The 16,669-nt window shown below is 37.4% G+C and overlaps 1 protein-coding gene across 2 annotated transcripts in view; it reads left to right on the top strand.

Annotated features, from left to right (window-relative positions):
• LOC148828557 (plastin-3) overlaps positions 1-16,351 on the top strand; it is a 54,363-nt gene extending 38,012 nt beyond the window's left edge. For both annotated transcript variants that reach the window (XM_088925654.1, XM_088925655.1), the window contains exons 8-16: positions 872-1,014; positions 4,817-4,912; positions 7,989-8,184; positions 9,971-10,049; positions 10,676-10,790; positions 12,408-12,541; positions 13,976-14,099; positions 14,643-14,767; positions 15,123-16,351. In XM_088925654.1, the coding sequence (XP_088781780.1) occupies positions 872-1,014; positions 4,817-4,912; positions 7,989-8,184; positions 9,971-10,049; positions 10,676-10,790; positions 12,408-12,541; positions 13,976-14,099; positions 14,643-14,767; positions 15,123-15,255 (1,145 nt within the window). In that variant the 3' untranslated portion in view covers positions 15,256-16,351. The remainder of the gene's footprint in view (positions 1-871; positions 1,015-4,816; positions 4,913-7,988; positions 8,185-9,970; positions 10,050-10,675; positions 10,791-12,407; positions 12,542-13,975; positions 14,100-14,642; positions 14,768-15,122) is intronic.
• Positions 16,352-16,669: the final 318 nt, after the last annotated feature.

The raw sequence follows: 16,669 nt of genomic DNA on the forward strand, positions 1-16,669 counted from the left end.
GTTTGACAACAGTATGGAAAAACTTTTATATTTATCACTGTTGGGCAGCCAGATTCATTTTAGTGTTTTAAGCAGTAGGCTTTTCTTTTATTTAACCAGATGCTGGAGACCTCTTGTTTTTTTGAGTACATTCACAGAGGCAGATGCGTAAATTTCATGTATTATATATATTGGTTTTTTTTTGCTACATCAATTCAACTTCTAAAAGTGCCTACAGCATGTAAAACCTGAAATGGATCTGTTAAAGTGTTGCTCTGAGCTGCCGCGTCTGTATGACAGGCTCAGGAGTCCGCTTGCCTGGTCCAAGTGAAGGCAAGCAGAGAGGCGAGAGCTTGGGGCTGACAGGCAGACAGGAGACAAACAAAACAGCTGATGTGCTGTGCATCTGGGCTGAATAGACCAGGGAAGACAGGTGCAGCTGAGCAGAGCAGGTCTGGAGAACAAGGGTATTGCTGAGGTTTAGCAGTTATTGGGTGGTCGGGGATCCAGTTGGCTGTGCAGATTTGTCATGAACTCAGGATTGAGTAGTCGAACTGGTTCGGGCAGAATCCTTGTTTCTCTGATGGGCTAGTTAGTACAAGGAGCACTTCCCTATGTCCGTAGGAAACTCAATGACAGAGCATCTGACCATGGGGAGGACAGGGTTTAAGTCATTTGGAGATGATTAGATGATTACCTGTTACTCCAATTACCTGGGGGAAATTGGCACAAACAGCTGTCCTGTTCGAGGTCTCGCATGTCAGCTGACATTTTCACTAAAATAAAAATGACTAGGATTGAAAAAATATTTTGGAACTGCCAGGTATTTTTCAAAGCATTAAAACCGGGAGTGAAAGATTGAGGCCGTCTGACCCACCTGTCATCCCTCCAGCTTTGGCGGCTTTGCTGCGCGATGGAGAGACTCTGGAGGACCTGATGAAGCTGTCTCCTGAAGAGCTGCTCTTGAGGTGGGCCAACTTCCATCTGGAGAATGCTGGCTGGAACAAAATCAACAACTTTAGCTCCGACATTAAGGTAATCTAGCAGTTCCCCTGTCCTCTGTGATACCTCTTCAGTGCTACTGAAAGCAGTTAAAGAACAAGCAACACTTCTACTTGTGCATCACTCACATGCTGCTGCAATTCTTTAAATTTACAATTTTCCCTTGTTCGTATCCTGACATTCAGATTATCGTCTGGTGTAGTTTTGAAGGGTATTGAATCTGCAACATCTTTGAGGAGATATTCCTCTGCTAACTTGCAGCCTCATGAACTGACATCTTGAATGTGCTGTGGGTGGAATTTAAAAGAACTTCACATAGTGTGAACAGTGGTTAAATAAATAAAGGCCTGTTACCAAAGCTTGTTGAGGTGTATAACTACAGGTTCTTCTCAGGTTAAGTATGCTTTATTTGCTTGTTTTTTTATTGCTAATGTTTTTAAATGCTAGATCCTATTTCTTTCTTTAGGAGAAATTAGTTCTTATTTTAAAATGCTTGGGAACACAAGACTACATGCTGCATGGACCAGTTCCACACTGGGATGAATACGGTTGCTTGTGTGTCACACAGGCAGCCTGGCAGTTTTTGTTTGTGTTCTTCCAGCTATAAATCAGTCAAGCCCAAAAACAATGAAAGCTACTGGGTGGGGAAAAAGTCTTTCAGTCAATATTTTTTATAAATTCCTTGCACTGAAATTTACCTTTTTAAAAAATGTGACAGATTTTGTCATATTATAGAAGTATTTCAGAAGTATTAACTCAGTCACTGCAAAGTTTCTTGCAAAATAATGTGTAATGAAAAACTCTGTTAAGATGAATGAAGTATTGATAGGAGATTATTTCACTGGACTTTGAAAACAGTAATTAACTTCACTAGCAGGAGTGCAATGCAAAAGAGCAGTTTTACTGTTAATTAAGCCTTTATTAATAACGAGATGCTATTTTTTGTATAAGGGAGTCAGGGGGCCAATAAATTCTTTGTTAGTATGAATACATTTTAAGACGGGTAAACCAAGTAATTTTGAAAAGCTTGTACCTATGCTTAATATTGAATGAGTAATTCAAACTGTCAACATTTCATAATCACAAATCCTAAATAGGAAAAAAAAAACATTTGTAATGTTACTTCCCAGACTTTTAAAGGCTTAGAGAGGAAAAGGAAAGATAGTTGCACATTCCAGATGTGTCTCTAGACATATGACTTCTGCTTTTTCAGAAAGCAGATACAGTTGTAGGCTTTCAATAAGTATTCTGAATTTTACTTGCATAAATATTTATGATTTATGCATCCTGCTGAAGATTTCACATTTTGAGAAAGGTGTATTCTAGAAAATGCATGATAAATGACCTAATACAAAACGCAATCTCCTTCTTGAATTCAGTGTCATATCCTCTCACTCCTGTCAGTTTCAGTGACTGGACAGCACACAGATACACATGCAGATTATCAGCTTACCATTTCCATGTCATCCCAGCAGAACTGTCCAGAAAAAAGACCTATCTGGTATTTTACATTTAACATAATATAGGGATCATTCCAATTATTTTTTGAACTATGTACAAGTACGTACATCTAATGGAGGTTATCCATCCATCCATTTTCTAGCTACTTGTTGCAATTCAGGATCTTGGGGGGGCCAGAGCGTATCCCAGCAAGCAACAGGTGTAAGGCAGGGTACATCCTTGCCAGGACACCAGTCTATCGCAAGGCAGACACATAGGCACACACACTCACACCTAGGGCCAATTGTCCCAGAAGCCAATTAATCTACCAGTATGTTTTTGGACTGTGGGAGAAAACTGATGCACCTAGAGGAAACCCAGGGGAGTTTGGAGTTTGCAAGGTCTGGAATTGAACCAAGGTCCCCAGCGCTGCTAAGCAGCAATGCCAACCACTACGCCACCATACTGCCCTATCACTAGGTTTTTATTTGTAATGATGGGCCATGTGCCAGCTGCCTGCAAGCTTAAGCATTATTGTTCATAAACCACAGTCAGCCATATTCCACGTCCTAGCAAGGTCCTCGTGCTAGCAGAAATGAGTGGCCTTCATTATGGCAGTGCATCATCCTGGGCCTTGTTTGAATTGGCAAAATAGGAGTTCATTGTTTTTTTTTTCTCAGTAATGAAAGGTTCAAGCCCATACCAGGAAATCATCTATGATCCAATTGTCTCAAATTGCTGTGCCAGTGCATTTGGTCATTCACGTTATAGATTATAATATAATTTTTTGGGTTGTTTATAATTGGAGGCTTCATTAGAGTTGAAACCGGATTCCATTTTTGGTGAAAGTGTATTACGGTGTATTTTAGTTAAAAGATAATCTCAGATGTATTATGATAAAAGACAAAGCAGTGCCATTTTGAGCCTTCTGATAGCATTTACTGGAAAACCCGCTTGTGTCGTTAATCTGCCTGTCTGGCTCTCTAGCCCCAGGGATCCGTACTTATGATAGATATACCATGCAGGACATAATCCATCCATTCACTGGTCAGAGAACAAAAGATTTTGTGTCGGTACACAAAAATATTTTAAGTATTCACACCAAACTCCTGACAGGCAGGTCTACTTTTAGTACAAAGGATACATGAAATATTGTGGAAAGTTCATATATTTCCTTATATACCAGTTTACTTTCTTCTACTCTTTGAAATATATTCCAGGTCTGGAGTTAATACATTTTAATCTCTTCAATAAATGTTTTTTAATCCAAAGGATAAATGCAATAAACTTCTTAATGCTCTCTCTCTTACTTTGTGGATTTTCTCTGTTCTTTTACTTCCTGCTTTGACCTACTCCAGTAGACTCTATTTACAACCTCTCCCATCCAACACAGAATTTTAATTTCCTAAACCTTCAATGCAGTCAATATTTAATGGACACTGCTAGATGTTTTTTTTTTACTCCAAATGCACAAAAATAAAAAATCTTAAGCAATTACAAGCTTACCTTTTCATCTAATTAGATCTTCTGTATTATTTCCCAGTGGAAGGTTCCACTTGTAATTCTGAAAGCAGGAAAACATTTAGTTTAACTTTGAATTCAAATTGGAGTAGCAGTGGCAGAGTAGATTATCAAAAGTAATAGCAGCAGCAATGCAAAGGTTGAGGACACCACGTATACACCAATGCAAAACCAAGTTTAGCATATGTAACAGGAAATGCCCTGCAAAATTTTGAGTCAATTATGGCATGGACAGGCAGTTCTGGAGTCTTTCAAAGTCTCGTTTTTCCCCACTTTTGAACAAAAAATTTTGTTAATGAAAATCATCATAAACCAAAAAAAGCAAATGATTGGTGGAAAAATATATTTGTTCTACCCCATTTTTGAAAGTGCCATTATGCTAACGCTGTTTATGAAATTCCTGTCTTTCACCCCCCTGCTCAGCTTTACTGTATGAATTGTTGAATAATTTCTTCCTTTTGTGTTTTCTTCTGCTCTTTGAAAATGCTGTCTCTGGACGTATTCTGTGGTATTTCTGATTCTGCGCTTGTCTTTTCTTGTACACCAGCTAGCAGACTTCAGTAATTCAGTAAAGGTACTTTTCTTTTGTTCCTTGGTCTTGTATAGTTTTTGTTGCCTCTGTCCACACCGAAGTCACTTGTGTTCAAGTGTCCACCACATTTATTGCATTGAGGTTAAAAAAATTCTAGGTGTTTTATTTTTTCCATAAAAAACAGTCATCCCATATCCCATTTTTTATGTTGTGCTCAATCATCCTGCTTGTTAAGGTTAATGACAGAAATTCTTTGAATTTAGAAAGCTCAAAACGGTTGAAAGAGACAACTTACGTTTTAATTGTTATCCTGATTTATTTCTGTTGCTTGTCCTTTTATAGGATTCAAGGGCCTATTTCCATCTCCTGAACCAGATAGCACCTAAAGGGACCAAAGAAGGCGAGACACGCATTGACATCAATATGTCTGGGTTCAATGTAAGTAAATTTTCAGTTCAAAGTAAAGCTGATTGGAGAATGGAATCTTTACATTTCTTTGCTGGACATGTTCTATATAAATGGGTGATCTTTTATTCTCACCTGCTAAAATGTTCATGCTAGGATATAGGAATTTACTATGCTACTATATTTAAAAAATTCTAAATTAGTACTGAAAAGAGAGGTAATTTGTGAACAAATCTTTGAAAGTAATTTGAGAATATTTACCTCTTTTGTGTTATCTGAAATTAAGATTGAGCCTCAAATTAAGCCAAATGCCGGAAATTAATATTCCCAGAATTATAGTTTTAGTTGTTTCATGTTTCTATTGAATATCTGTGGACAGAATAAAACTGATTTCTAATTTCATCCATTTTTCTAAGTCTCCAAAAAAGCCTGTACAATGACTGAATGTTTTTAGGAGGACTTCATTAAAATTGGTCCTTTGCTGATTAAACAGATATTGAAAGGATGGCAGTATATCTGTAAAACATTTGGCTCTCCCTGCCCCTGCCAGGATTTGATCTGCTTATTTCCGGGCTCCAAGCACACAGAGTGCCGCTCCCTAAACAATAAATAACTCCTTCACGCCAAAACACCAGGTCCTCTGTCACTGCAGAGTTTTACACTGTCTAGATTTCAGGGGAGTGTGATGTCACTTCTGTAATCATCCGTGATATACATGTATACTCTATAATTTTCTTTACATGTACATATGACATTACCTGTAACATCGTTAGTGGCATTAATGTTTCCTTGGAATCTACTGAGTGACCTATTATGACTGTCGTAACATGCCTAATAAAGGAGACCAGTCTCAGTGCATACATACAAGACATAAATATGTAAAATGTTTGTAAATATATCCTGGAAGAAAAAAGGCATCCTGCTTGTTCACTGAACATCTGTTTTGGGAAGGTTTCAATGTGTCTGGGAGCATTCCATTCCATGGAGCAGGAGCTGCACAACAGCATGTATTTAATTCGGCTGACTGCCCTCTGAAAGTTCAATGTGAAAATTGAGTGCACAGGGAGCAGGCTTAACTACTTTAGATAGCAGCCAGCTGTACCAAAAGCCGTGGGAGAGAACTATAGTTCCTCTTCTTATTTCACTTGAAACGGTGAGAATTGACCTACAGTAAGTCTATAGCAGTAAAATATTTTATTTAAATTGCTCATGTTTATCTAATCTTGGGGAGGGTCACTGACGACTGGATTGGAACTCTGTGGCAAAATGTCCGGGTATAAAGAGCAGATAAATTCTTTGAGTGATGAATGGACAGTTGTAGAAGAAACCCCCTAATGAGATGATGATGGGCATATTGATCCCATCGGAATGCCGTAAATTTCACTGGAATAACTGTAGCCAGTGGAGATTTAGTAATTTGCACTCATTCTGCCAAACATATGGAAGCCATTCATTGGGCTAAAGAAGTGCATCATGATGTATACGTACTTGTTCTTGTGTAATCACTAGAAGCGACTAATACCAAGAGTCAAAGGGATAGCTTTAGAAAATAGAAAATCACTGCATGACTTTCTTTGCATAATCTCATATGCTTATACTTGTGCACTTCTCCTGTCATTGAAGTGGTATTACAGCTATGCTAACAGATTTCAGTCAGAATGCTAATGGGAGGTGAAGGTTGCTTTTGTCATTTTCACGCACACCTAACTGCCTTCCAGGCATGTACTCTGTTTATACTGTACAAGTCACTCTTGTAGTAGTCAGCTCCTAGCTTTAAATGTTTTTCTACCAAGAGTGTTATAATATCTTTACATGCTGTGTATTTGTCCACTGTAAATGGTAATCATTTGTAGAATAAATTAATGCAAGTTCTGATGTGATTAATTAATGTGGCATGAAGAACAGTTAATGAACATGTAAAGCCCTTGCCAGAAGGAATCTTGTATGTTTAATGGGATTCTTGTAATGCCTTTCAGCATCTATTTCTCTGTTCTCCTTTGGTATTTGAAGTGAGTCACATTTGTACAACTGAAACATCAAAACCAAACACTTGACACTTAAGCCGGAGACAAAAACATCTTATTGAATTTTGGAAGACATTAAGGTCACCAGTTTTCAAAATTCTCTGGGCTTTACCATTAATCGGCATTTTATGTTTTGGTGAGCATGATATTTATTTGCATTTTAATTGAGAAGTTTCTGCTTCTTTATTTTTTTAACTTGAAATGAGTAGTATGAAATCTTCCCATAATTGACATACACTAAGAAGTCCTAACCTAGTTCTAAGTCATTTCACTTTATTAAACTGTTGGTCACATTCTTAAACATTTGGAATCAGAAGCTATTTGGTTTTTACCTTATTTGAACTGGCTACCCTTAATCAATTTGACAGACGTATGGCAACATAATTGGGAAGAAATACGTTTTGTTCTGAGTTGTTAAATTTTGACACACTGCCATGACTTGGCAAGGTCCAAGAGTCATTGTACGGCCGGCTCAGATTTGCATATTCCCTGTGGTTTTTTTATGTTAGTGCGCATCCACTCGGGGAATCATGGTCATATGGGCTAATGAACGAGGTGTCTGGACTGTAGGCCTCAAAGTTTGCTCTGAGTGGGTACGTTTAGTAGTCGAGACACTCAGGAGTTCCAAGATCTCAAACATCGAATGCCATCAGTTTTGAGATTTCTTGATGAACACAAAAACATGAGGTTTTTGTCTGTCGTTTCTTTTTCTCATTTTAGATCTGTTTGCCTCAAGTGAAGTCAATGTTGAAATATGACACGTAAGCTGTTAGACTTGTTAGTGGCCATTATTCTAAGTGAAACTAACACTTAGGCTTCTAGTTAATTGAAGAGCCAGGAATGTTATGGCCAGTTGTGTGCACATAGAAATGTGAAATTTGAAACCTTTTGATAAGGTCACAATTGATTGTAGTAATAAGAGCCACATGCTTCTTAATAAGAATGACTGTCATGGAAAAGGAAGCATACATAAAGTTTAAATGAAAATGGATGTAGGTTTTATCATTTATTTCTCTGAGAGGTTGTTTCCCTGCTCTCCTTCACATACCTGTGACTGAATCCCTGCATGTACTTCACTTTGGCAGGAGAAAGACGACTTGAAGAGAGCAGAGTTAATGCTGCAGGAAGCAGAGAAGCTGGGCTGTCGACAGTTTGTCACCCCATCAGACGTGGTCAGTGGGAACCCCAAGCTGAATTTGGCTTTTGTTGCAAACTTGTTCAATAAGTACCCAGCACTGATAAAGCCAGAGAACCAGGACATCGACTGGGGGCTGCTGGAAGGTCAGTTGGTTTCACTGAGCTAAACCTACTCTCTCACCCCCTCAAAAATATTTGCCCCAGAGCATCATTTGTACGTGTACTGTAACCAAAGGTGGTAAATGAATCAGAGAGTCCCAAAAAGTTTTACAGATTAACTGAATTGCATTACGACACATTTAGGTTAAATCAAATCTTTGACCCACCTGTGAACTGCAGATTTGACACTGTGCCACCCAGAACCTGATGGTAGGTTGCCCTTGGGAAGAGAGGTAAGTGTCACTGGGCAATAAAAACCCTCTTCAAGGGCAGCTTGTTTTTTTATTTAGTTTGAGCCATAGTTTAGGAATTACAGCCAGATTTCATATGGAGACCTTACACCAGAAATAAAATACTAAATGTCCCGTTTGAAACAGCTTAATTGACCAGTTCAGTGGTTACAACAATAGTCCACTGGCATCTTTTTAGAAAAGTCAAATATCAAACATTTAGGATGTTTAAGATTCAGAACTTAAGATTGTAATATAAGTGCAATTTGCTCTTGTGTGTGTAAGCAAAGTGTTTTCTAAATGTGTATAAATTAGTGTGTAAATGCAGATGAGAATATGTGCCATTTCACCTTGGTCAGTAGATTTGTAGCTGCACTTTAAAGCTGTTTACACCTGGCCCTACATTTCTGTTAGTTAAGAAGGTGACAGAGGACAGCTGCTGTTAAGCATTATTCATACTGTAGAATTGGCTGTAGTTTTTGAACTGCATGTCACTTGATCACCAGTTCTTCAGCCCAACTCTTTGAAGAATCCAGGTGTATAGGGTGGCCCCAGGACACTGCCCTTTGAGAAGGGCTGGAAAATTAAAGTAATGAATGTTTAAAGTGAATACATTTACCTCTGCAGAACTGATACTAACTGATGGCAGAGACTTGTGTTTGTTTAGGAAAGAGCTTTGATCTCTTTCTTTACTTTCTATTTGAAATAAAGCCATCTTTTCTATTATAAAGGAAGAGCTGGTAAAGTCTGTGGCCTTGGGAATATCATGTCATTCTCCAAGGTTGATTTTTGAACCATTTCAGTGCATCTTCAGTGTTGACTTCAATAACATCCTAGAATTTGTGCTGTATTTAGAGCGCCATCTATTGGTTGCAGTTTCCATTACTGTTCATGGAAAGGTTCATCGGGGAATGAACCTTCTAATTTATGATATATTATAGACTGGCAGTTTCTATATTTGCTTGAAAAACATTTTCTAGAGAATTGTCTTCTTTGAGTTTTGCTTTAGTTCTAAAAATGAGGTCTTATATTTTATGCGCATGTCATTTATATATTGACAGGTTGGAAAGAGGATTTTCATTTAAATAGTATTCTGGGCATATTTAGAAAGTTCTCAGAAAAAATAGTTTACTATTTGATCCAGTATTTTGATGAACCAACATTATGGCATTATTTTGGAAGATTTGTTATTAGTTTTTATGAGTGTTTTGCAAGTCGAATCCTATTATTGGAATACCTTCTGTTATGCATGACAAAAAACACTTTCAAACCAAAGATTTAATAAATTAAGGCACTCCTTCCAGCCCCATTGCTTACTTAATTTAGAAATGTAAAAATTTCAATTTTTAGAACAAAGCTTACAAAGAAGAGAGAGCCATTTTGTTTATCTAGCCCGTTGGAAAGTAGTTAATTGATCCAAGGATCTCATCCAGTCCATACAGTGTAATTAATTCTGTACAATGAGGCGTATACATACCAGGGGTAGTTGTGTGCAACTGTAGCTCCACCTTTTGACTCATCGAGGTATTGTTTATTTCCAGGTGAGACAAGGGAGGAAAGAACCTTCCGGAACTGGATGAATTCTTTGGGTGTGAACCCCCACGTTAATCACTTGTTTGCGTAAGCACGGACTTTACTCTCCTGTGTTCACTTTGTTGAATCAATTAGTTATGATATTACACTCGTTATCTTGCTTCTTTTACAGTATGTGTCCTTAACTTGATTTGTTCATTTTTAAAAAATCTATTCATTCATTCATTTTTTAACCGCTACTTCCAATTCAGGGGGTCAGATCCTATCCCGGCAAGCAAGGGACGTAAGGCAGGGTACACCCTGAATGGGACGCCCGTTCATCACAGGGCACACACAGGGAGAGGCATGCACACACTTACAACAGGACCAATTTTCCCAGAAGCCAATTAACCTACCAGTATGGCCAGTACCAGTTTGACTGTGGGAGGAAATCTGAGCACCCCGAGGAAACCCACGTGAACATACAAACTCTGTAAAGATAGCAACCCGGGTCTGGAATTGAACCCGGGACCACAGCACTACAGGACGACATTTCTAACCACTGTGCCACCTTGTTTTAAATATATTTTTGGTTATATTTCATTCACAGGGCCAGTTTTATGCACACTGATATTAAGGGCTTTAGATATTTCTATGTATTGACTTAGAGCCATTTGAGCTACTAAACATTTATTAGCAAGCATCGTCCTAATGCTTTTTTTTTTTTTTTTTAGTGACCTGCAAGATGCCCTGGTTATTCTTCAGCTTTACGAAAATATTAAGGTTCGGGTCGACTGGAATAGAGTGAATAAACCACCATATCCTAAGATTGGGACCAATATGAAAAAGGTAAGATCACAAGACATCCACACTTCAGGTGTCTAGAGGTCTTTCTGATACTGCATTTTTCAATACTAAGTTTTTCAGTCTGGAAAGCTATTAAATCCAGGCTCTGCTGCCAGCCCATTCGCTTCTTTTATTTGGTAATGGAAAAATTTATTTTTTTAAAACAAAGTTTACAAACATAGAAAAACCCAGGAAATTGAATCCTGCTTTTTCATGTAAATGGATTCCTGAAATTGTATACCATTCAGTTTTTCTCTTGTCTTCATCTGGATCATATTTTTCCCAGTTTATTTGTTCTTTAACATACAAAGTTTAAAAATGGCATTTTATCATAAAATGTTTATATGATTTTCATGAGAGCATGTTAGAAAGCACATGGACGTGTAAACTGAAAGCAAAAGTTGTGGGGTAGTTTGTAAACTGTGAACTCAGATGTTCTGATGTGCACAAGCTTAACAATTCTGTGATTTGCAGCTGTTGTTGAGGAATGTTGTGCTGAGTGAAGGACAATTTACTGTTGTTGTGGTACAGTACCTGGACTTATGTGAGAGGATATTTTGAAATTACAATGCGTTAATGGAACTGCTCTATTGTTATTACCTCCGCTACAGTTAAGGTAACGTAACTGGAAGGTTGTGAGTTTAAATCCCTGGTGAGACACTGCCGTTGTACTGTTAGGCTAGATACTTCTGCCAAATTCGACTGATAAAAACACCCAACTGTATAAATAGGTGCAAATAATTTTCTTTGGATAAACTTATCCACCAAATAAATGAGTAATTAGTAGATGTGGAAGGGAATTCTGGCAGTACTCAAGAGGTTGTGAATACAATGTCCTACCAAAAACTGAATCTCAAAAAAAGACTGTATGCTACTGTTCCTGCTGTAAAGGAGCTTTATAGTTATAAAGTGTGGCCTTAATTTAATTAATTTACAACTAAAATGTTCTAATTTGCTCAAATGTGTTTTACCTGTTTGCATTTGTTTGCAAACCACTTATCCCTCATATACATTGGAATACACTGCGTTTTGTAATGTTCTTTGCTTGCTTATAAAGAGATATTAATATACAAATAAAGTATTTTATTTATTAATAGTTATTTTGTTATTAGTTTGACAGCTATATGTATGATTTATGTATGATTCCCTTGTCTTGTGCCCTAGTCTTCTGGGGCAGGTTTCAGATTTCTCTTACTCTGACCATGTGTGTTTTTTTATCAATTTAAATTTGACAGTTATACCCATCCAGTGTTAGGATGAAGAAATATAGGCAGACCTTGAGCCATTCGTCTTTTAACATGTCACAGGGAACAGCCTTTAATGCCCAAGGCCCTGTGCTTGTCGAAGGAGGGGCCTAGATCTTCATTAACATCACTACCTGCCTGCAGGCACCTCAGGAGGCTACAGAGTTTTCTCTGCCAAACCAAGACAAATCTAGCCAACTAATCAGCCAGTTGTATGCTACTGCTTGGGGAATCCCACTTAATGTCAGGCTTGAACCAGGCTCGAACCCGTGGTCATGATGCTTTACCTGTACTTGGGCAAGCATTTTTCTCAATATAGCCACCCGGGTAGTCCCCTGGCTTTTTTCCATAAAACGGATTCCTTTTGTCTCTACAGCTGGAAAACTGCAACTACGCGGTGGACCTGGGTAAAAAAGAGGCGAAATTCTCCCTGGTGGGCATTGGTGGACAGGACCTGAACGATGGCAATCCTACTCTGACGTTGGCCGTGGTATGGCAGCTAATGAGGAGGTAAGGGGAATGATGCATCTCCTTGTCTGATGTGCACAAAGATCCAGTGCTGTAAAGCAAATGGCTTTTATGAGAAAAAACAAAGGTCTCTGGCCGTTAAAGGTGTTAATTGTATTATATTGTGTTCTGTAGTGTGTTAAGCCGATAATTTAATGTCAGAGAGAGGAAACACCTTTAACTGCCGAAGTCCTTTGCTCTTTCTTGTTCTATGTAATTATGATGAAATCAATCATGTAATACATACAGTACTGTCTCAGCTGAGACTGGAATTGCAAGTTCAAGAATAAAATGTGGTTTATATGTTTTGTATAAATCTTTTATTTCCAAAAAAAGTCAAAACAATTGGGCACCTAAAATGATAAAACAAAAAATATTATGCATCTATTTACCATTATAATATGTGGTTGTATTGTTCTATCTTCTCATTGTGGTTTTATATTTAATAGCTGAGGTCCCTAACTGAAATCCTGGAGAACTTGGTGTGTTCTGGAGTTTGTTCCTACTGAATAAGCCTACAAAAATGACCTAATTAATAACAGTTATACATATAAATTCTTACAGTTTCCTGTAAAGCACTTTTTATTACAGTTATTTAGATTCATACATAAGTGGAGCAACTACACAAATAACTGTTGAGGTGTAACATGAAGGGTGTTCAGGAACTGAGTTTGAGACACCTGCTTCATAGTTGTTAGTATTCACGGCATAACACTCATTTATCAGCACTCACCCCTTTTACAATTGAATTCTTTAAAATAATGATTCTCCAAAGAAAATGTGCAAAATGGTTAAATAGAATATTACAAGAGAAATTAAGAATTCAGTGTGTTGTTTTGAAGTAAATATGCAGATGTGCAATGTTTAATCAAGTGTGTATTTAAGCAGGAACGCTACTGAAAACAGTTAAAAGTGACATCATTATCGTCCTTTATTAGTTATGGATCACAGTTTACGACTACGACTGGGGGCATGCTTCATGATTATTATTATTGCTTTAATCAGATTCTGAAATTATAAAGATGGGTCTTGTAGCATGTGCCTACTACTGGAAGTTCAGCCTGCTGGTAAAACTACCTCAGCTATTTTGTACTGATTTAATAAAAAATGTATTAAGAGTTATGTCAATATAATAGTGTTGGTGCTAGTTGTGATAAAGGAGGGCCAGGTCAGGGTCTTCTCTTAATAACCTAATGAGCTAATCATTAGTTTACCAATTTAACACTTTACAAAAGTGAACTGGTGATCATTTAAAGAGAACTAGAAACCTACTAGATTCTGGCCCTGGAGGGCTGGAGGTGTTCACTCCTGCTCACTCCTTAGTGTGATTTACCTTTTAATTGTATCAAAATGAAATTAATTTGCTTCTCCAGAAGTCATAACATCTGGTTAAAAATCAAAATGCAAAAATTTTTCTTGTTGATTCTTGATCTCTAGGTACACTCTTAATGTATTAGAACACTTGGGAGATGGAGAGAAGGCCACAGATGAAATCATTGTTAAGTGGGTCAATAAGGCACTATCGGAGGCTGACAAGAAAACCAAAATCCAGAGCTTCAAGGTTGGTTTCCAGATTCTTAAAAAAGTTGCGTCTTTTGCTGTCCATTTGTAATGCACCGGTATTACTTAGGAGGTCCAATTTATAAGTTATAACAGCTGTTGTAAGCTAGTCAGGACTAAAGTATTTGCATATCAAAATTATTAAAAATACTACAAAGTAAAAAAAAACCTTGTGCAATGAAAACTCTCCGCAATAATATGGATTTGTTTTTTTTTACTGCTCCTCAGAATTGATATCTAGTTTACTGCCTTCATGGCATAACTTCCAAAATCTTCTCACTGCCTAGGCTTTTCTTATCTAGAGTATTTATATCTGCACAGTAGAAAGTAGCTTACTGCACAAGTAGTGAAAAGAGAAGCCGTGTACTTAGAAAAGCTTTTAATCCAGTCCATCATATTTACAGAGACAGTATACCCAGGCAGTGGCTTATATCAGATCAACACTATTGTCTAACATATTAAGGATGTCATTAACAGTAACAGCAACTGTCCAAGGGCAACATGGGACCAAAAGCAATACGTTTAAACTGTACTTTATTTTTAGGACAAAGAAATTAGTTCCAGTTTGCCCGTTTTGGACTTGATTGATGCCATCCAACCCAGCTCAATCAATTATGATTTGGTAAAGACGGGGAGTCTTTCGGAAGAGGACAAACTGGAAAATGCCAAGTAAGTGTGTTAGAGAAGGAAGCTCAACCTATCACTTTATGCAGCTTTACGTTTTCAACTGCATTTCTTTTCAACAAAGACTGCAGAAGAGAGGTGATTCCCTGAGCTTCCCTTCTTCGTTGTTATGCTTATTTTGCAGGGAGTTTTCACAATTTTGTGCTTTAAAATCTTCATGATGCATGATAAAATGTTATAGCATTTGTTCCATCATTTGAATGATAGTAAAATATCACTGAGTGACTCTAGTGTGCTGTGATGCACAGGGATTTTGTCAGAGAAAGTGTATAAATGTAATGATTAAATATTTATTAGTCCAAGCCATGGCCTCCATACTTAACCTGTCCTCCTGGTGTAGGTACGCTATCTCCATGGCCCGGAAAATTGGAGCCCGAGTTTATGCCCTACCTGAAGACCTAGTGGAGGTGAAGCCCAAGATGGTCATGACAGTCTTCGCCTGCTTGATGGGAAGAGGAATGAAGAAAGTGTAACGCTGCCACTCTGGTGCTGCAAAGCAAACTTCTTGCCCACAAGCCATTTTGCTGGTTAAAAGGCTTTTGGTTAAAGGATTTAATACAGCCATCATTTGAAATATCACTACATTTCTAAACAGTTTTGCTTAGCAAGACGGCATTGTAATAAGGGTTCTTCGAGGTTGGATGCCCTCCCCTCTCTTTTCCCAGTCCAATGGTTTGATTTGCTAAGGTACACATTGAAATGCATTCATATCTTATGACCCAAATGCCCATGTGAGTGTTGGTTTAAGCCATGGAAGCGAACTTGTGTGTTTTAGAATTTGCATATTAATCTGGGTGACATTGTCGAGGGGAGGTTTATAGTTTTGCAGTAGCAATCTGAAAGGTTTGGGGTTGTTTTATTAGACTATACATCTCGATCAAATTATTTGAAACTTAAACAGGGCTCACTGAATGCAGTATTGCTGTTATGCAGTGCTTTCTTTTGTACCATTCAAATGAATGCTTATTTTCTTATTTTTTATACTTGTATACCAAAAACAAAGTACATCCATAAATCCATTCCAGGTAGAAGCTTTAATACATTCCACAGTTATGAACGCATTTTAGTATGTGTCTTGCATATCTGTATACTCAGACATGCTTTTTACATTAAAAATTTAAGAGATATAGAACTATGCATGAAAAACTCAGCATTTTTATTTAAATCATTATCCATTCTGAATAAAAGCTTTTATGGCAGGAGAAATACCATATGTCCAGAAGATGGGGAGTGAGAGATTTGTTGAAGTTGTGCTGTTAAGGGTCAAGGTTATTTTTACAGCTTGAAAGAGGTGCTGTCACCACTGGTTCACAGAATTAAACTTTGTTGAGAAATAATTAAAGGTTGTGGCTGTATTATGCTTTGTAATTTCTGGATAAAAGTTTATTGAATAAAAACTTCATTGTAACAAAACCTGTAACTTGGTGACAACTCGTTAACTAGAATAAATCTATTTCCAGCAGATTACTTGTCTGTTTTAATTAATTTTGGTACAGTATACTTGTTCAAAAAGTGTATTTAATCAAGAAGAAGCAATTGAAAAGAAGCAATAAAAAATAATGATGGAAACTTTGGTGTGCATTGTGATTCACAAAATCCCTACATCTTTATGTTGAGGGTGTTCTCCACTCTCAGTATCTTTGAATAATTTGCCCAATGTGTATGTGCACAGACAGAAAAGATTTTGTGGGTGCTAGATTTACTTATATTCCTCTGTACATTGATTTATTCAATCACACGTCACTTTGGTTCAAAATTCACGATAATACATGGATATACATATTTTAGGAATCTTGTAGTACTCAAAATGTTCAAATTTGTAGTGTTTTGTGCAGCTAAACTTTCCAGGTTAATGCATAAATAAAGAAGGTGAAAGAAACGAAACTG

Source organism: Atractosteus spatula, chromosome 9, assembly GCF_055471065.1.
Source record: "Atractosteus spatula isolate fAtrSpa1 chromosome 9, fAtrSpa1.hap1, whole genome shotgun sequence".
Taxonomy (NCBI): Eukaryota; Metazoa; Chordata; class Actinopteri; order Semionotiformes; family Lepisosteidae; genus Atractosteus; species Atractosteus spatula.